Raw genomic sequence first — 20,032 nt, 5'->3', positions numbered from 1 at the left:
TGATGGCTCAAGTAACTGGATTGCTGTCCTACATGAAAGACCTAGATTGCATTTCTAGCTCTTGGCTTTTTCGCAGGCCCAGCCCTGGCCACTGTAGGTATTTGAGGAATAAATCAGCAAATGGAAACGCCCTCTGTGTCACCCTCTCTGTGCTTCTCAAAACAAACAAAAAGTGGTAGCAACCAAAGTCTGAGTACACAGTAACTGGCAGTTTAGCAAGAGTTTTATGTGCATTATCTGTTTGAGTTTTCTAAGATCACTAATGCTGTTATATTACCATAGAACTAAGGAAACTGACTCAAGTTGAGTAACTCATTGACAGTTTCTCAGCTGTTCAGGGGCAGGGGCAGGTTTGATCCCTAGAGTAGACACAGGCAGTTCCCTTATTTTTGACCACTGTGTTTCCTTGACCGCCTCATCTCACGTGTCTGCTGCTTCCTTGAGGCTGTTGTAAAAAGCCTAGGAATCTTCAAAGCTCTTCTTGAAGCTATTTTGCCACTGATACAACATAATCATTCTCTAGAATCCTACACCACTTACAACTATTAGAAAACTTCTGTGTCTGTATGGATTATAGCCTTTCAAACTGTGAGTTCAAGCAAATGAAGTAGTTTAGTGAGGAAACAGGGACTCTTATTGCCTGATGCTGGTGTGATGGTGGTGGCTTTTATTTTCATTCTATTTTCAGTGCCAGATTTCCATACTATATCCTCCTTAACAAGTATGTGAGAAGTAACTGGTCATCTTCATGCTTTTCCACTCAGTAGGAAGCCTGTTGCTGCTCAGTTGCCTGTTGCTAGTATGTCATACCATGAGACTTTTAGCAGCATCTATGATGAGGAAATATTGGTAACTATTTATGTGTAAGTGAGATCTGCATTGAGTGATGACAACAGGGTAACTAGCTGCTTTTCTGTGCAAGTTTCAAGCCCATAAGGGACGGTAAACTGTAGTGCTGTGCATGGTCTTGAAACGGAGGCTGGTCCAGAAAACTGTCAGTAGTGTGACAAATGGAGAAATGTGTAGGTTTGAAGATCTGATAACAACAGTGTCTGCTCCTGCTACAGGGGCCATGCCCTCGTCATGTTTTTGGCTAACATAATTCATACTTCAACATGCTAGTGGCACTAGTCTGAATTTTTTCATGTAGAAGAAAGATGATATTCACATTTTTCTCGTAAAACTACACACAACTACAATCACCCCTGTAGTGCAGATCTTGAAGGCCAGATGCCGTGTATTATGGGATAGTGTGAGTGCTCTGTGTTCAAGGTAATTTGTGTGACCTTGGAAATGTCACCTGTCTTTTGTAGCTATTAGGCTTTCATAAACAGATTTGTTTGTTTATTTGGAAGGTAGAATGACAGAGGGAGGAGGGGAGAGATCTGTTTGCTGGTTCACTCCCCTAATGCTGCAATAGATAGATGTGGTGGGAACCCTGCTGCTAATGCCATCATCTGCCAACCCCCAGGCACATTAGCAGGCAGCTGGGTTGGAAGCCCATTTGGGACCCAGTCCCAGGAACAGTGATGTGGAACACAGGCATCCCAGTTGGCAGCTTGACTCACTGTGACAAAATCACCTCCCATCCATGAGTTTTCAGTTCATAAACTGGAAATTGCAGCTTACTCCACTTAATCATAGGTTACTTGTAAAGATCAAATGAACCAATACATGTAAATATGATGCATTAGTTAACAGAATGTTGCAGAAGTATATGATGGGATTGTTCTGCTAGGGAAATAGTGCTTGTCAAAATACTTCACTCATGGCCAACAAGGCCCTGCGCTCGTGAGATTTGAACAGACCTAGGCCTTTGGGATTTACCAGGTAGATGTCACTGAAAGAATTGCGTTTTAGCTGTTGAGAAAATGAAGGATTGAAGACTGGTGCCTAGATAAATCCAGGGGTCTTTTTCTTTTTGCGGTGATTATTTGAAAATGCTGTGAATGTTGACAAATTGGACACATCTTAATCTTTTCATGTTTTTAAAAAAATTTTTTTAAGCTACCCCTTAAGTTCCTAGGTGATACAAACTGAAAAGAGTAAAAACATTGAATATTCCTTAAGAAACAAGGCAGGGGGCGGGGACCCACCTTCCACCCCTCCTCCATTGCCACTTCCCTTCTTAGAAGCAAAGTTGTATAATATGAAAAAAACCTGACATTCCATATTGAGGGTTTATTGTAAGGTAGTAAAACCAGATTTTATATCTCGTTTATTCCTACAACTTCTGATGTGCTTCCAAAAATGGTATTAAGGCAGCAGCTGAGGAAATTTTATGAGATAATGAAGCAGAACAGTTACTGAAAGCCATCTGCTCAGTTGTTTACAAACTTGCTTCAATACTTCAGAGGCAATGGTAGGGGACGTGTCTAAACTTCACAAGCTGCACTAGGTAGAACTAAATGAAGTGCGCCTGGGCTGGGCTGAGCTTGGTCCCTCTCTGTGCAGTGTGAGCGGTTGCCAGGCAGGCCTGTTGGAAGCCAGCAGAAAGCACCACACAGAGGTGATTATGTGCCACCATCTGTCACGCTTCAAGCCTACCATACAGCATGGCTAATCAGCCTTGGCAGGATGATGGATGAACAGCAGCAGCTGCCAAAAGCCACTGTTGGCAAACAGTCCTGAAGTTAAGAACTTTCCCCCCTCTGTCTTCCTCTCCAGGGTCCTGCTGCGTGTCCGCATGCTGTACTACCTAAGACAAGAAGTTATAGGAGACCAGGCAGATAAGATCTTAGAGGGTGCCGACTCAAGGTTGGTGCAAGCGTACATATTTGTTGTCTCCCTCCGTGAGCTAATCCAGGCGGTGAGGAAACATCATGGATTGTGTTCCAGCGCCCTCACAGACCATTATAACTTATCACCCTTTTTGCGTCTTGAATATGGTGTTTGTCCTCTGTGCTTGGGGGTGTGTTTAGAATCGGGAAAAGAGACTGCTGTATTTATGTTTAAAAGGTATGGACTCAGTTATTGGTATTCTGATCTGAGCTTTTAAGTGGGACACCCTGTAATAAAGTTTTTTTCTGGTCATGGCTGAGGGCAACTGCCTCGTGCCCTTTCTTTTAACCTTTGCTGGTTCCTCTGCGCCAGGCGCAGGTGTTTAGTGTGAGGAGAGAGCATCTGAGTGTATGTATCATAGTCATTACTTGGAATGCTTTCCGAATACTACTACTGCTCCTGAATATTGTTTAAATGGTTGTCTTTTTTTAGTGAAGCAGATGTTTGGATCCCTGAACCTTTCCATGCAGAAGTTCCTACAGATTGGTGGGATAAGGAGGCAGATAAATCCCTCTTAATTGGAGTGTTCAAACATGGTAAGTGACGGTGCTGTTTGAATACATCCCAACTGTATGGCTTTGTCTCAGTGTAGAACTCTCTGCGCACTCTTTCCAAAGTCATAATATTAATGAGGACAGTTCCAAAGGACTCTTGGCGTCTACCATTTTCCTGTACTAAAAATCTAATATGAACTGTAAATATCAGATGCTGTTTTTGAATGTTTGTTGAGTATTTGAGAAGAAAACACTTCTTTCTTGGCTGTAAATAAAGCCCAAACCATATTTGTTTTAAAAATAGCCAAGTTGTACTATAGCTTTCCCTAAACTTTGCTTCCAACGCAGCTTCTCTTGCTAACTCTGCCAACCAGTGTCAAAGTGGACGGTGGGCTTAACCTCTGCTATTAATCTGTACAAGTGCCTCCTGGGCTTTGTTCCAAGCAATATTTCACAAATGTCAGTGCTGAGAACTCGTGGCTCCCCTGAGTGGGATGCAGCCTTGTTAACTTTGAAAGGCTGGGGATGCAGAACTGGCATGATATATACAGTGAGCGATTCCTGATTATAATCCCAATTCTCTGGAGGTTGCGGAGGTATTCTCAGCAGCCCAGCCTGACTAAAGGGGAGAATGATGGCTTATAAAACCTTTCATGATTACAGTTTGGCTTGCGGCTCTACAGCAGTTAGGAGCGGTGTGTTGTAGTACACATCCTAATTGAATTGTGCTGTTCTGCCTGTGTACTGCAGCCGTGTTTGGTGAGCTCAGCCTCAAAATCATTTTCCCGCAGTGCACTGTTGGGATCTGCCATTTTCCATCTAGTCAACTTGGGCAGTCAAAAAGCAAATTGCGGTTTGAAAACCATAGAGAGAACAGTGTCATCTTACTGACATGCATCATCCTAAACTTAATAAGACAGGTTCGCTGGCCTTACGTATATGGGAATTTTTTCACCCAGCCATGCAAGTTCCTGCAGGACTGAAGCTATTCATGAGAAGCATGGGGGTGCATACAGAGCACCCTGGCAGAGGTCATAAAAGAACATCATGAAGCCTTTTAAATGTCAAGCAAAATTAGGTCTTGGGAAAAACAGGGTCAGAAATGCTCTCAGGCGTCTTGCAGTTATTCTGCAGCTATTTTTCTGTTAGTATTTGGGGTGAGTCTAATAATATCACTGAAGCACAAGTTGGTCCCCAAAACCTTCCTTGGATGGAGCATCCCATAGAATGCTTTGACAGTACAAGGCCCGTTAAGCCTGGCATGGCTGCAGGTTGGTTTCTGAGACACTCACACTGTGGTGGGCCGTGGCAGAGCTATGATCGTGATTGTGACGGTGCCTTTCTTTGTCTCTCTGTGTGTCCTCTGTGGGCTGGTGGGCATGGCAAAGGCTATGAGAAGTACAATTCCATGCGAGCTGACCCTGCACTGTGCTTTCTGGAACGAGTTGGTATGCCCGATGCCAAGGCCATAGCTGCTGAGCAGAGAGGAGCAGACATGCTAGCAGATGGTGGTGACGGGTAAGAAGGACATTTTAAAATTTTAATAAACTTTCTGCCAGTGTTACATCTATTGGCAAGGTTTGATTCTTACACCATGCTATGCATTAGATTGTGTCTTATATGAACTTCATTGATGCTTATCAGTATACCCTGTTTGTATATCACAGTGAGTGTTTAAACTAAATGTAATATCCAGGTAACTGGAAACATGTTTTTTTCCAAACATTATCCCTATCGGTACCGTGGCTGCATGATTTAAATACTGCTAGAGCCACTTTTTATGTCAAACGTAGAGTTTAAAAAGTAACATTAGTGAGGTAATTAGCTTGTTCTGCTTTTATTTATCAGAGTAATTTAAACAAATTCTTTTACACTTTACTTAGGGGAGAATTTGATAGAGAAGATGAAGACCCAGAATATAAGCCAACGAGAACGCCATTCAAAGATGAAATAGATGTAAGAGCTGGTGTATTGACTTTTACAGCACCGTTAAAATCTAATGTGCCTGTATAGGAATTGTTCATCTTTATAGATAATGTCCTTTTCTTTCATTGATGAGGCAAAATGAGACTCCACACTGAGATAGTTCTGTTTTTGATTCGCTTTCAAGGAATTTGCCAATTCTCCGCCAGAGGATAAAGAGGAATCCATGGAAATCCATGCCGCAGGTAAGCCTGCAGCAGGGACTGCGCAGGAGCGCAGCCACGTGCGGGGTGCCCCTCCGTGGCATCTGCTCTTGTGTGCTGACCCACCACCACGGCGAGGAATTTTTGTTTATGTTTGAGTTTCCATTACATTGAGTTTCTTTGAGAGAATAGCACTTATCTCTTTATCACAATGTGTTTGCATTTTATGCTCATCAGTGAAAATTTTCAAGCATCAGTTTCAAACACTGTCAGTTGGTTTAGGATACTGACCTTTGACCTGCTATAAGGTCGTTAGGCAACAATGACCTATGTTGTTTTTCATGTTCTGGGTTATTGTTGGGAGTCCCTTGTAGGGAGAGCACCGTTATCACGGAGTCCTTGCTACAAAGTGTGTTTACATCAGAGTGATAAGCAGTCTCCACAAGGAGTTACCAAAACGGTTTATAATAAATTCCATACTAATATTATTCTTTATTTATGGTTTTTAAAAGGAGGGTGCTGAGATGCCCTTTCCCACACTGTCATTTGAATGTTAATGACTCATCTTGTTTTGTTGGAAAATCCTGATATTGCAAGATTGCAGGCGACACATTTCAAAAGTGTTTTTTCCACTTCCCCAGGCAAGCACAGTGAGAGTAATGCTGAGTTAGGCCAGCTGTACTGGCCTAACACTTCAACCCTGACTACACGTCTGCGCCGGCTCATTACTGCCTATCAGCGCAGCTATAAAAGGCAACAAATGAGGCAAGAGGCCCTAATGAAGACTGACCGGCGCAGGCGGCGGCCTCGGGAGGAAGTGAGAGCGCTGGAGGCGGAAAGGGAAGCTATCATATCTGAAAAACGGCAAAAGTGAGTGCCTCCAGGGTTTCCCTCGACTCCTGGTATGTCCCCTCTTCTCCACTCTTATGGTCCCTCAAGACACAAAAATCGCTTCAGAGATGGTGATTCTCAGAGAAAGGCCCACTGCACCCAAGCAGCCTGTTGTTCCGCATGGAGGGCCTCGGGGTGTTAGGGAATGAATGGTGAACTCTAAGCCTTTTGCTCAAGTCCAGTGTCTTCTCTCTAACAGGTGGACGAGGAGAGAAGAAGCTGATTTTTATCGTGTGGTGTCCACATTTGGGGTCATTTTTGACCCTGTGAAACAGCAGTTTGACTGGAACCAATTTCGAGCCTTTGCTAGACTTGACAAGAAGTCTGATGAGAGTTTGGAGAAATACTTCAGTTGTTTTGTGGCCATGTGTAGGCGAGTGTGTCGAATGCCCGCGAAGCCAGATGATGGTAGGTACATTTAGTCGCAGAGTTCTCTGCCAAAAGCCAGAAAGGTGAAAAATGGGAAAGTGTACAGAACCCTCCAGTGCTTCCCAAGTAAACGCAAGTGCTTCTGTGTTCCAGAGCCGCCTGACCTCTCCTCCATGATCGAGCCGATCACAGAGGAGCGAGCCTCCAGAACTCTGTACCGCATCGAGCTGCTGCGGAAGATCCGCGAGCAGGTCCTGCACCACCCGCAGCTCGGGGAGAGGCTGAAGCTCTGCCAGCCGAGCTTGGACTTGCCCGAGTGGTGGGAGTGTGGGAGGCATGACCGTGATCTCCTGGTGGGTGCTGCTAAGCATGGGGTCAGTCGGACAGATTATCACATCCTCAATGACCCCGAGTTATCATTCTTGGATGCACATAAAAACTTTGCTCAGAACAGAGGGGCAGGTAATATATCTTCCTTGAACCCACTGGCAGTTGGGTTTGGCCAAGCTCCTCCTGTCATCTCATCGGCTCATATTCAGGACGAGAAGGTCATGGACCAAGCTGAAGGCAAAGCAGAGGAGTCTGACAATGCTGTTGCCAAGGAGAAGGCTGACGGGAAGGATGAGGAAGAGGAGACTGACAGTGGAGGCAAGGCCAACAAGCAGGAGTGTGAGGCTGAGGCCAGCTCTGTGAAGAGTGAGCTCAAAGGGGCGGAGGGCAGTGTAGACCCTGGGTCCAAGTCTGTCTCAGAAAAAGGTTCTGAAGAGGATGAAGAAGAAAAGCTGGAAGATGATGATAAGTCGGAAGAGTCCTCCCAGCCTGAAGGTAATTCCTGCCTCTTGGGGCTGTCTACTGATTGCACAGCAGCTTACCGTAGGATGCAATCCTCCCACAGAGCATAACAAGTGTTTTTTGCAGAAAAGCAATTGATGCCCGTGTTGTTCTGTGCAGCAATCATTTTTTAGTTACATTTAGATATTTTACCCTGACACATTACAGCATGTAAACATGATATTTTGAATAGCAGAAACTCTAAGTAAGGAGTCATGCACACATTGGTAGCATCTAATTTAAACATCAAGGTGGGTATAACCGGCAGAGTAAAACCAGGACATCACTTTGTGCCATCCTCCTGTTGCTAGGACCTTCAGCTTGACCAAAACATTGGCCTTTTTTCTAGTACGTAAATACATTGCCTCTTGGGTCAGACATGGTTTGCTTTCAGCCTCTCAAGATGTACTTAGATGGTGCCAAATGGCTAGTGAGGTAACCTCTAAACCTCCATTCCTTCACCTGTTAAATGGGCTTAGCACCTGCATTCAAAGGCATTTAGTACAACTAAGATTTTTTTTTTAAGATTTATTTTTTATTTGTATTGGAAAGGCGGATATGCAGAGAGGAGAGACAGAGAGGAAGATCTTCTGTCTGATGATTCACTCCCCAAGTGAGCCGCAACGGCTGATGCTATGCTGATCTGAAGCCAGGAGACTCTTCCGGGTCTCCCACGCGGGTGCAGGGTCCCAAAGCTTTGGGCCGTCCTTGACTGCTTTGCCAGGCCCCAGGCAGGGAGCTGGATGGGAAGCAGGGGCTGCCGGGATTAGAACCAGCACCCATATGGGATCTCGGGCATGCAAGGCGAGGACCTTAACCACTGTGCCACCGCGCCAGGCCCAACTAAGATGTTTTAATACCTGATACCATTCTAGCAATAGTAGGTACTCAATAAAATGAAGCAGATTGACATTCAAAATTCTAATTGTATCCTGTTTTAGCTTTGGTTTCAGTAATATTCTGGTTGTGAGTAATGCACATTAACTTGTTTCTCAGCAGGAGCTGTCTCTAGAGGGAAGAATTTTGATGAGGAAAGCAATGCTTCTATGAGCACTGCTAGGGATGAAACCCGAGATGGATTCTACATGGAGGATGGAGATCCGACAGTAGCTCAGCTCCTTCATGAAAGAACTTTTGCCTTCTCATTTTGGCCTAAGGTTGGCAGGTTCTCATTGCTTTTGCCTTGCTAACCAAAATGGAATGGCATGGGGGAAATCTTTCTAGCTTTATGTTTCATGTAATTTTAAAGCAAACTTTAACACTGTGTGTTTTAAAAGGTCATCTGGAAGGTCTGAAGAGGAGCGTGTGTAGGAAAGTTTCAGGTTAGGAAAGGTCACAGGAGACATGGGGCATGTCATGTAAAAGAGGTTTGTTTCTGTACTCGGATGTTTGGCTCCTTATGGTTCTTTTCGGTTAGTCCTTCAAATGCTCTTGGTGCAGTGTTGTCTCGGTGGATTCATCTGTTGGCAAAATAAGATGTATGGACCATAATTTTTCTATATGAAACAGAGCTTTCAGATTTAGGACAATTTCATACAAGTTTGGAAGTCTACCATCTTCTTCACTTTGGGAGAGGGTGGGCTGTTGACCCATTTACTCCAGTGTATTATGACATAATCCCAAATGTAGTTAGCTGTAACCAAAAGCAAAATGGAAATTGCTTTTTTGGCTAAATAGCATAATTTTGCAATAAATCCCTATTTGATTTGGGTCTGTTTTTCAGGGTGGGGAAATAATCATCATAACAGAGTTGACTGGTTTAAAACAAACAGCACAGAGGTTTGAGTCAGCTCATCACCAGGCAGATCATCCAGCGTTAGGGTTGTTCAACAAATACGGTGAAGCTGTATGACTCAGGAATACACTTCTCAGAGGCATTTTTGTTGTTACATATATCCTCTCCGTGCCCCTGGCACACTCATTTCTCTCATGGAGTCGGGAGGGAGTTTTCCAGCTCAGTCAGGTTTATAGTAGCAGGCGCTTTTAATCTATGGAAACTCGGCCCAAGAGCTGTAATTAGAAAATTTTAATGTACACGCTTCAATGAAATCCGAAGTGATAATAGGTGGGAAATGCAAATTGACATTCATTAGGTGTTCCTAGGTTGGTGCCCATTTCATAATGCTGAACTTTATTAATAGTGACGCTAATGATGTCCCACTTCCTGGGACACAGTGCGAGCCAGCCTGTGGCTCCGATGGGTCAAAGCATCAAGATGTTCAGTGCAGGTTGCATTGTCATCCATGGAAGTCTACCAGAAGTTCTCTGTGGAGCCTGACTATGAGTGATGTTTAAAATGGGCTGTTTTCAGAGGTGTGGGCTATTAATAGTCTGTGTGGCCCAGTGTTCATAATGGAAAAAGAGTTATGTTTTCTGTGTTGGGGCCACCCAAGGACCTTCCACCAGGAAAATTTGGAAAAAAAAAAAAAAACAACAACATTTTAGTTAATTTTGTTTATTTACTTGATTGTTTGGATTTTCGCTCTGTTTTGAGTTTTATTCCTCACCACTGACTTTTAAGTATTTTTTTTGTTCCTTAGATAGATATGTTTGTCTAGTAATTTTAACCAGGTCTTTGTTAAAATTTCATGTGACTTTTCTTCTCCCTCCAGGATAGAGTAATGATAAACCGATTAGATAACATCTGTGAAGCCGTGTTGAAAGGCAAATGGCCAGTAAATAGGCGCCAGATGTTTGATTTCCAGGGCCTCATCCCCAGTTACACACCCGTCTCCATGGACAGTCCCTTGCAGAAGAGGAGCTTTGCCGAGCTCTCCATGGTCGGCCAAGCCAGCATCAGTGGGAGTGAGGATATCACCACTTCTCCTCAGCTGTCAAAGGTACATCACAGTCATTTGCTCTTGCAGCTGGGAGGGGAATTCTCTTCCGCTCAAGCTTTGCTCGGGAGCCTGTGTCTGCTGGCCCCACCTAGACTGTTCGGCAGTCCCGAGTGTTTTCCTTCTTTGGGCTTCTTGTTTTTGTGCACTAAATGCCACCCTGTATAACGGACAGAGTTTCGGTTCACTGCAACTGTCTCCTGTTGGAATTTTTCAACAGGAAGATGCGCTCAGCCTCTCTGTGCCCCGCCAACGGAGGAGGAGGAGAAGGAAGATTGAAATTGAGGCCGAAAGAGCCGCCAAGAGGCGAAATCTCATGGAGATGGTTGCTCAGCTGCGAGAGTCTCAGGTGGTCTCCGAAAATGGACAAGAGAAAGTTGTAGATTTATCAAAGGCCTCAAGAGAGGCAACAAGTTCTACCTCAAATTTTTCATCTCTTACTTCAAAATTTATCTTGCCTAATGTCACAACACCAGTATCTGATGCCTTTAAGACTCAAATGGAACTGCTCCAAGCAGGCCTTTCGCGCACACCCACAAGGCATCTGCTTAATGGCTCCCTAGTGGATGGAGAGCCTCCCATGAAGAGGAGGCGGGGAAGGAGGAAAAACGTGGAGGGCCTTGATCTGCTTTTCATGAGCCACAAACGGACGTCATTGAGTGCAGTAAGTTGCGGAGCTCAACTTGCATTGTGTGTGCCTGTGTTGCCAGCCAGGGCCCCGTGCTGCTGGCGACACTGAGCGCCGCTCCTCTCAGCAGCATGGTGGAATTAATGAGGAACAGAGTCATGGTTCTGATCTAGACAATTGTGTTGATCACTGACAGAGATCACTCAGTCTGAACCAAGTGTAGCTTTAGGATTTATTCTCTCCCAAGTCCTGGTGCATTGATTGCTCTTGGAAGAATAGTCTGAAACAAGCGAAAAAAAAAATGCATGTTCTTGTGAGCCCAGAATTGTTATCTCTGAATTCTAGAGGTGGAAAAGCTTCTGCTCTTAAAAATATTGATGTGTTTTGGATCTGGTATTTCTTACAGTCCCATAAATGTTTAGCTTCAGACCTAACATGCACTGTTCATATAAAAAAACAAATTGTTAGGACTCTCTCCACCTCTACAACTCAATCATCTTTCCTAGTTTAGATTTGAATATAATGTATGGGATATCAATTACGACTTTTTATCAGTTGAAAAGAAAAGAATGCTCTAGAGTCAGCATCATTCTTCTTGCCCCATATGCTTCAATCCCACCAGCTAAAAAATGTTGCACCTAACTCACTGATGGCAGAGACTTGATCCCCAAGAACCCACTTAGTATGAGCTGTCATCTTACAGGGCTAACTGGTATTAGAGTTCTGAGTTTGATTTCCTATTGCTCTGAAACCCAGTCGAGAGCGGGACCCTGCAGCTTCTAGTCTATGCCTGTGAGGAGATGTGCCCCAGAGAGCTGCACTGGGCCTGGTCGACAATGGGGCTTTGCTGTGCACAGCAGGACACGTAGAGAAATATGATATTAAGAGAAGACGATTGTTCCAACATGTATTTTCTTGTTTTGCCCATACTATTAATTTCTCATTTCCTATTTCCTGAGACTAGAGAAAAACTGAAGTCACTTAAAATGGCAGAAAAAGGGTCCCCTATCCCACCCCTGTCCCCTCCCCACAAAAAAGCCATGACTGAGTAACTGCTGAATTTACTGAAATTTGTTTCCTTCTTATGGCACTTGATTAAACAGGTGCATCCATCCAGGTGGTTAAGAGTAAATTTTCAGTACTGATTATAAGTGTATCAGTCATAATATCATATTTGTTCAACATAGGACTGTTTTTGGAAAAAAATACACATTTATAATGAATCAGCTGTGACAGTTGAGGGTACCATAAGCTAAAATACCATTTCTAGGGATTTGGCCCTCAGCAGGGGTGTACCACTAAAATTAGTCTTCTTGCCAGAGACTGTCCTCAACAATTCAGTAAAAGTTGTTGATTGAGCAGTCCCTTCTCCACGAGCATTATCAAACTGGGGAGTTTCTGTGGCTGCTACTTGTTTTGTTTACTGTTATGTTTGATATTTGAATCAGAACACATGCTGGTCTGTGGACCAGGTGTTAGGAATTAATTATGCAACCCAAGTGCTGTTGTTCTAATATAAGGATGTATCCCATATTAAATTTTAGGGTGACATTATGCATTTCATATATTTTAAGTGATTACAAAATTTTGATATTTTCCTTTTTCTGAGGTCAGATGTAACAGCCCATCTCAAGCGTATTAGAGAATAGAATGAATATTTAACGTTCCCCATCACTCTGGTCAATTCTGGAATTTGGGGATTGCCTGTTTTGTTGTGCATGCATGTAAATCACAGGGACAGCAGTGGTTGACATGTGAAATAACTAGGTAATGGAGAGGTTGAAGGTCAGCAGTGTCGCCTGCCGAGCAGAGTAAATTCTAAAGTGAAGCTGATCTTCCCTGTGCCATACACTGGAATTCAAAGAATAAGGACTAATGGGTGCTTCAGTGAAAGAACTCAGCTTTTAAGTTGTAGTAATAGATAAATACAGATTATAGAGTCCTCACCCCAACATAAAAGTTGTGATGGGTCATCATAGTCAGATACTTTGAGATTGTCGCTCTAAGCTGTGTGTATAAGGTATGTACAAAACATAGATGAATCTCATGAGTATATGTAGATTCCATTTTTAAGATTTCTCATTTTCTACATGTAAATAATTCATAAAACAAAACAAAAAAGAAATCCAAAAGACATCTGGTCCTAAGTCTGTCTATCAGATGAGGGATGCTCACCTTTTACTGTGACATCATTGTTGTGTGTGTGTGAGGGACCAGAGCACCCATGAAGTTAGTGAGCCCCAGGAAGGCTTAGCGTTGAGGGAAGATGACATGGGAGAAACTGATGATGTTTCCCTACAGATAGTCATGCTTTAGTTCAGTTTTGAAGTCTGCATAGCAACTGATCATTTCAAAGAGTGGGTGGAGAATCAGTACAGAAGGCCTAAGACAAATGAGAGCCTCTGGTGTTGGGGGAGTGGACTGTTTACTGGCTAGAGAACTGGGTCAGGAGGCAAACCTCTGCAGAGATGAGCCTGGAAGTACCAGCCATATTGTGATGGACCATGATAGCCACGCTGATACACTTGGATTTTATCCTGAAGGGATAGAAGAATGATAGGATATAAAGTTTTGAACTGTGAAGAACTACATTTTATTTTAAGATTTATTTCTGTGTTCATTTATTTAGAAAGGCAGTTACAGAGAGAGAGAGAGAGAGAGAGAGAGAGTGAGCTGCACTGTCCAAAATGGCTACAGCAGCCAGGACTGGGCCAGGTAGAGTGCAGGAGCTTGGAACCGGGTCCAGGTCTCTCACATAGGTTCAGGGGGCTGCCCATTCCACTGCTTTCCCAGGGATATTGTAGGGAGCTGGATCAGAGTGAGGCAGCTAGGACTCAAACTGGCACTCATGACAACAACCCAGGGGGCAGCTTAACCCACTGTACCACAACACTGGCCCCTGAAGAGTGCATTTTAGAAAACTCAACTCCAGCATAGCCATTGTGGAAGCTGTGTTGAAGAGAAGGTAGAACTAGGATCCAGAAGGATCATTGAAAACATGCCAAAAACATGGACCAGTGGCTGGATAATGGCGGTGTGTAGGTTTCAGCTGGAATTGTTCTTTCCAACATTGCCCCAGATGGTTGGCACAAACATGGCACAACCACCAAAACTATGCAGTGCACGGAGTGCCATTCATTTACTTGTACACTGGTTTTTGGAATATTCCTTTAAACATGCGTTTATCTTTAAGTGACATTATTCAAGGTTTCCTAAGAGAGATTGGGCATCTGTCTCCGCCTACCAGGTGCAGGCTATGCTCCCTCAGCTGTTTTCTTGCAGTCCTCCACAGGATTTCAAGGAGTAGAACCCTGGTGGACTGTGAATTACCCACCTAATGACTAATCTGCAGAGTAAAGTCTGATATGGAAGTGTCGTCTTGTGAGCTAACAGCTGTTTCAAAACTGGCATCCTTTCTAGTAATGTTTTTCTCTTTTGATGAAAGATCCATTATGCTCAGTTAGCATCTTCTTGGGGTAGAACTGTCAGATTTTCTCTCTTCATGTGAAGATTGACACTGTTGTCAACTTTCTGCAGGAGGATGCTGAGGTGACCAAAGCTTTTGAGGAAGATATAGAGACCCCACCAATAAGAAACATTCCTTCTCCCGGACAGCTGGACCCAGACACTCGGATCCCTGTTATAAATCTCGAAGATGGGAGTAGACTGGTGGGGGAAGATGCTCCTAAAAATAAGGATTTAGTTGAATGGTTGAAGCTGCATCCTACTTACACTGTTGATATGCCAAGTTATGTACCAGTAAGTATTGTGGAGTTGAAGAGTTCATAGGCACCTCACTGGACCAGTCCTTTGTGTTCTCAGACCCAGAACTCCTTGAGAGCCTGTCCCTTTGCCTTTTGCTTGAATATACCCTGGTCTTCAAGGCTTCCCAGTCTTTGTATTGTTGTATCTTCTGTACCAGAGAAACTAGCCTCTGTCTGTCTTACTGAAAGGGAGCCTCTCAGTTATTTGAAGATACCTGTCATCTATTCTCTTTCATTCTCCCACCTGCTAATGGACATCATTCCTCCAGTCATTATTTACATCACATGATTTCCACATCGCTAACCATTGGGGCAGTAAATGCATTTTCATGGGTCTCTAGGCAAGGCTGACCAATCCAGAGTACCAAGAAATTAACTTGCAAAGATTCAGAGATAAGGCCAGGTAATACTGCCTCTTAAGCTGCTAGTACTTATGCTTTACATTAAACATGAGAACATTAATATCTCCAGGTAATGTGTCACATAAGCTGTTTGCTAGCTGGCAGTACATATTTGACTTCGTATACTTAAATGATCTATTTTTTTTAGCTTGAATGTAAAATCTGCATTTAATTTTGTTGGGTTCACCAAGTATTCCTCCTATTCAGAATAAGGTCTCTTCCAACACCCTTCCTGCTAAAACTCTGTACCTCTTAATTGGTTCTCCTCTCACACAATCTTGTGTCTTCAAGTAGATACATCCATCTCCATGTTCATTCAGATCACTGACAAGAAAGTAGTCAAAAACTATAGAAAGTTTACCATGATTTAATTCAACATTTAAAGGAAAGGTTTACATGGATTTATTTACAGAAAAAATGAAAAGCAAATTCTCAGTTTATGTGTTCATGTAGTTCCTTAATGGCTAGGGAGGAATGAAGGAGAATTTTTTGTTTGGTTGGTGGCTTCTAATAGTAAAAATGGTTTTTGAAACCTCCATCCATTAGGAGTTCATTTTGGCATTTCTGTAGGAAAAAATAAGTACTAAATGCAATCTTCCTGAATGCATTTTCTTTTGCAGAAGAATGCAGATGTGCTGTTTTCCTCATTTCAGAAACCGAAACAGAAGCGACATAGATGTCGAAATCCTAATAAGTTGGATATCAACACCTTGACAGGAGAAGAAAGGGTGCCTGTGGTCAATAAGCGAAACGGGAAGAAGGTAACTACAGGACAGGGACTAGAGCTCCAAGCTACGTCCTACCCCAGGAAGAAGCCTTTTTATCCTCCATCTTCTCTAAGGAAAAGCAACTCGTTCCTTCCAGGATGTGTTAGAGTGGGGTGGGGGAGATTTCCTGTCATTTGAATCCTTTGACAGAATGTCTTTTCCAGATGGGTGGAGCCATGGCACCTCCAATGAAGGACCTCCCCAGGTGGCTGGAAGAAAATCCCGAATTTGCAGTTGCTCCAGACTGGACTGATATAGTTAAGCAGTCTGTAAGTATAGACTGCCTTTCCATTAGGAAAGGTAGCCGGTTTTCCCGAGTTTCTTTTCTGTTACCATTAATTATTCAGTTGTAACTTATTCTTAGCTTAAAAGAATTCACATAATGGATCACTTTCATACATCATTGTATACATCGCTAATACATCATCATTCCTTATATCAGTACATCATTAATCTGAAGGGAATTAATTTGTCAGCTCCTGTTTGAAACATGCATTACCAGTCTTACAGGTAGATCTAGGGGGAGCACCCCAGGTAAGTCTTCTTAACAGCGTGTCTGCGGAATGGGAATTTAAGTGTTCAAGAGTATTATGATTTCTGATTTTAAGATGGATAAAAACACAATGATTCTGCCTCAAATGTTTTTCCTTGTTAATTCCCTTTTTAAATGAATGACAAAGTGGTTTTTGTAAGTTTGTCTTAATCACACAATAAAATTGTTTCATTAGTCCTTTGGTATACAATTCTGTCAGTCTCAACACAGGTGCGTTTTCTTGAACTGCTGTCATAACCACAGTGGGGTTCCATCACCCCTACAGTTCTCAGGGGTTCTCCTCTCCCACACATCCCCGCCTGCCATCTCTCGAGTTTTCTCTCTCTGAGAAGATCATAAACAGAAGCATAAAGTCTGTAAGTCTCTGAGATGGCGCTCCTCCTCCCGCAGCTGGGTGTGGGTCAGGGCGTGCTCCTTCCCGTGACTGAGCAGTGCGCAGTGCATGGCCGGCCTGCTGCCCGCCCAGAGCTCTCCCTCTCCCTCGGAGGGACAGCTGCGTTGTTCTCAGATGACGAACAGAGCTGCTCAGACATCAGGTTACAGACTGCGGTGTAAATATAAGTTTCTGTTTAAGGGGGTAGGTAGGATACCAAAATATAATTTTAATTCAGTTTTCTATATTTCTTCATTTTTTTCCTATCCTTTTAAGGTACAAGTTTTATTTCATTTATTTGGAAGGCAGAGAGATGGAGGGAGAAAGACAAAAAGTGCTCCTGTCCACTGATGCCTTCCCCAAAGGCCCTCGCAGAGCCAGGGATCCAGCCCAGGTCTCTCAGGCAAGGGGCGGAGCCCCAAATCCTTGAACCATTCCTCCTGCCTCCAGGCTACCTGTTGGGAAGCAGGACTGGAGGCAGAGCCGGGACTTGAACTTAAACACTCAGATAGGTGATGTGGGTGTCCCAAGCAGCATGGTAACTGATAGGCCAAACACCCACTTCATACTTCAAAAGATCTTTTTTGATTGACAGATAAAAAGATGATCGAGTAATAAAAATTGTGTCTATTCAGAGTACACAACTTAATGATTATACGGTTTGTACCAGTCGTCAGTAATCAGCTGCTTTTTAAGGCATTTTTTCAAATTATTCATGGATGCAGCTAACTCTACATTTACCTCACAATGGAGCAACTTTTTAACAATTGTTCTACAATTCAATATACTTCACCAAGTTAATGTTATGATTAGAAACAGCTTCTGTGAGTTTTATCATTGAGCTTTTAGGATGGAAATAGCTGCTGAGGTATTTGAGTTTATCACAAAAGCCACCCAGAAAGTAAGCTCCCTCAGCAAGCTGTTCAGTCGTGTCCGTCTCTCCCCTTGCAGGGTTTTGTTCCTGAGTCGATGTTTGACCGTCTTCTCACTGGGCCCGTGGTGAGAGGAGAAGGAGCCAGCAGGAGAGGAAGAAGGCCCAAAAGTGAAATCGCCAGGGCAGCTGCTGCGGCTGCTGCTGTCGCCTCCACTTCAGGGATCAACCCTCTGCTGGTGAACAGCCTGTTTGCTGGAATGGACCTGACGAGCCTTCAGAATCTCCAGAACCTCCAGTCCCTCCAGCTGGCAGGTCTCATGGGCTTCCCTCCAGGACTGGCGACAGCTGCCACCGCCGGAGGCGACGCTAAGAACCCTGCTGCCATGCTGCCCCTGATGCTGCCAGGCATGGCAGGCCTGCCCAACGTGTTTGGACTAGGCGGGCTGTTGAATAACCCTCTCTCAGCTGCTACTGGAAACACCACTACTGCTTCTAGTCAAGGAGAACCGGAAGACGGCACTTCAAAAGTAGAAGAGAAAGGAAATGAGAACGAAGATGAGAACAAAGACTCCGAGAAAAGCACAGATGCTGTTTCGGCTACTGACTCTGCGAATGGATCTGTTGGTGCTGCTACTGCCCCGGCCGGATTGCCCTCCAACCCGCTAGCCTTCAACCCTTTCCTCTTGTCCACCATGGCCCCAGGCCTCTTCTACCCATCCATGTTTCTACCTCCAGGACTGGGGGGATTGACGCTGCCTGGGTTTCCAGCATTGGCAGGACTCCAGAGTGCCGTGGGCTCCGGGGAAGAAAAGGCTGCTGATAAGGCCGAGGGGGGCCCCTTCAAAGATGGAGAGAACCTTGAAGGCAGCGATGCCGAAGGGAGCCTGGACAAGACTGTGGAGTCTTCCACCTTAGAAGACGAGGCTGCACAGGGCGAAGAGCTGGACTCACTGGATGGGGGAGATGAAATAGAAAACAATGAAAACGATGAATAACCAGTACCAGTTCCAGTTAAAGTGTTTAAAACTTTTGACAAGTGGTAGTCCTACTGTTTACACTCACAGTTAATGTTCATACCTAGTTTTATAAGCTGTTCTGTAACATAGTGTAGCAAAAAAAAAGGAAAAAAAAAGTCCAAGTCATGTTATACAGGTGTGTCAGAAGGTATCTTGGTCATTAAGTATTGTGCAGTGCATTATTTATTATCCCTAGGAGAAATGAAATTTGAGAGGTGATCATGTCTTTTTAAGGAAACTTAACATAATGCTCTGCTTTCTTTCCTTTTGGTACCATTGGTGTTATAATAAAGAGCAATTTGTACCCGAGTGGCACTAATGGAAGGAAGTGCTGCTCAAAGGAAGTATGAAGTTATATATTTAATTTTTTAATTTTAACTTTTAATTTTTTTGCTGTGAAGGTCAAGATGAAATTTACCATACATATCATACTTGCTCATTCGGTTCCCTTTTTGACTGTACGGGGGTTCCCACACTTGCGCATGTACACACACATCCATACACTCTGACAATCTCCACGTTAGTGTGAACGCCTCTGTCCCGAGGCGCAGCAATAATAAGGCAGCTGTTGAATGTGAAGGGTCCCTTTGGAAAAATTAGCCTACTGGGAGGGTTCTTGCCAGACAGAACTACAGTTCCATTGTCTCGTGGTCTTGTAATGCACTGGTATAAAACAAAATAAATAGAAGAATAAAGAATGAGAAAAGAGAGAATCAGGTACCTTTTTTAAATTAAAGGACTTTGTTACTTTAGCCACAAAGCTAAAACAGCATTACCTCAGCTCTGAACTAGCCTTGAAGTTTACAGACATGACTTTGTAAATGTATTGTTTTTCTTTGTTGTGATGTCCTTTTATTTTTTCTTTGAAAACTGCTATCATGTAAGATAAATTGTAAATTGCTGCCAACTGTAGTAATGATGCTTTTAATAAAAGTGACCCATGATATGCAGAGATGTCATTATAGAATGTAGTATATAGGGGAACTGGTATTCACTCTATTTTTTTGTATTCTCAAAAGATGCAAATACAGCATTCTGGCTTTGGTGCGGTTTCTTGATATATCCTCTTACCTTGGAGAAGCCATTAGAAACGTGCTAGACCGATTGCCTTCAAGACCAGACAGGAAGGAAAACCTTGAATTACCTTCACATAATTCCACTCCAGATAGCTCAACAAAAATGTACACAGTATCCCCCATCTCTCCCTCAAAAGGGCATCTGAGACTGAGAATACTTGAAAATGTGTGCTGCCTGTGATAATGTGGTACACTGAAGAACAAAAGGGCAAAAGAAAAATGAGGCTTTAATAGGCACAATATCTAGGTCA

The 20,032-nt window shown here is 43.5% G+C and overlaps 1 protein-coding gene across 3 annotated transcripts in view; it reads left to right on the top strand.

Annotated features, from left to right (window-relative positions):
• The window catches only part of CHD7 (chromodomain helicase DNA binding protein 7), a 193,145-nt gene extending 173,490 nt beyond the window's left edge, over positions 1 to 19,655 (top strand). For 2 of the 3 annotated variants that reach the window (XM_040995066.1, XM_040995056.1), the window contains exons 24-38: positions 2,668 to 2,757; positions 3,214 to 3,317; positions 4,664 to 4,793; positions 5,159 to 5,231; positions 5,386 to 5,443; positions 6,043 to 6,271; positions 6,492 to 6,700; positions 6,815 to 7,486; positions 8,489 to 8,649; positions 10,105 to 10,332; positions 10,550 to 10,993; positions 14,495 to 14,716; positions 15,743 to 15,883; positions 16,054 to 16,158; positions 17,767 to 19,655. In XM_040995066.1, the coding sequence (XP_040851000.1) occupies positions 2,668 to 2,757; positions 3,214 to 3,317; positions 4,664 to 4,793; positions 5,159 to 5,231; positions 5,386 to 5,443; positions 6,043 to 6,271; positions 6,492 to 6,700; positions 6,815 to 7,486; positions 8,489 to 8,649; positions 10,105 to 10,332; positions 10,550 to 10,993; positions 14,495 to 14,716; positions 15,743 to 15,883; positions 16,054 to 16,158; positions 17,767 to 18,684 (3,784 nt within the window). In that variant the 3' untranslated portion in view covers positions 18,685 to 19,655. The remainder of the gene's footprint in view (positions 1 to 2,667; positions 2,758 to 3,213; positions 3,318 to 4,663; positions 4,794 to 5,158; positions 5,232 to 5,385; positions 5,444 to 6,042; positions 6,272 to 6,491; positions 6,701 to 6,814; positions 7,487 to 8,488; positions 8,650 to 10,104; positions 10,333 to 10,549; positions 10,994 to 14,494; positions 14,717 to 15,742; positions 15,884 to 16,053; positions 16,159 to 17,766) is intronic. The other variant, XM_040995072.1, reaches the window with a different exon arrangement.
• Positions 19,656 to 20,032: the final 377 nt, after the last annotated feature.

The sequence above is a fragment of the Ochotona curzoniae genome, unplaced genomic scaffold (assembly GCF_017591425.1).
Source record: "Ochotona curzoniae isolate NIBS_2020 unplaced genomic scaffold, NIBS_Ocur_1.0 contig_1071, whole genome shotgun sequence".
Classification (NCBI taxonomy): domain Eukaryota; kingdom Metazoa; phylum Chordata; class Mammalia; order Lagomorpha; family Ochotonidae; genus Ochotona; species Ochotona curzoniae.
The sequence above is the reverse complement of the archived record's forward strand: the minus strand, read 5'-3'. Positions and strand labels throughout refer to the sequence as shown.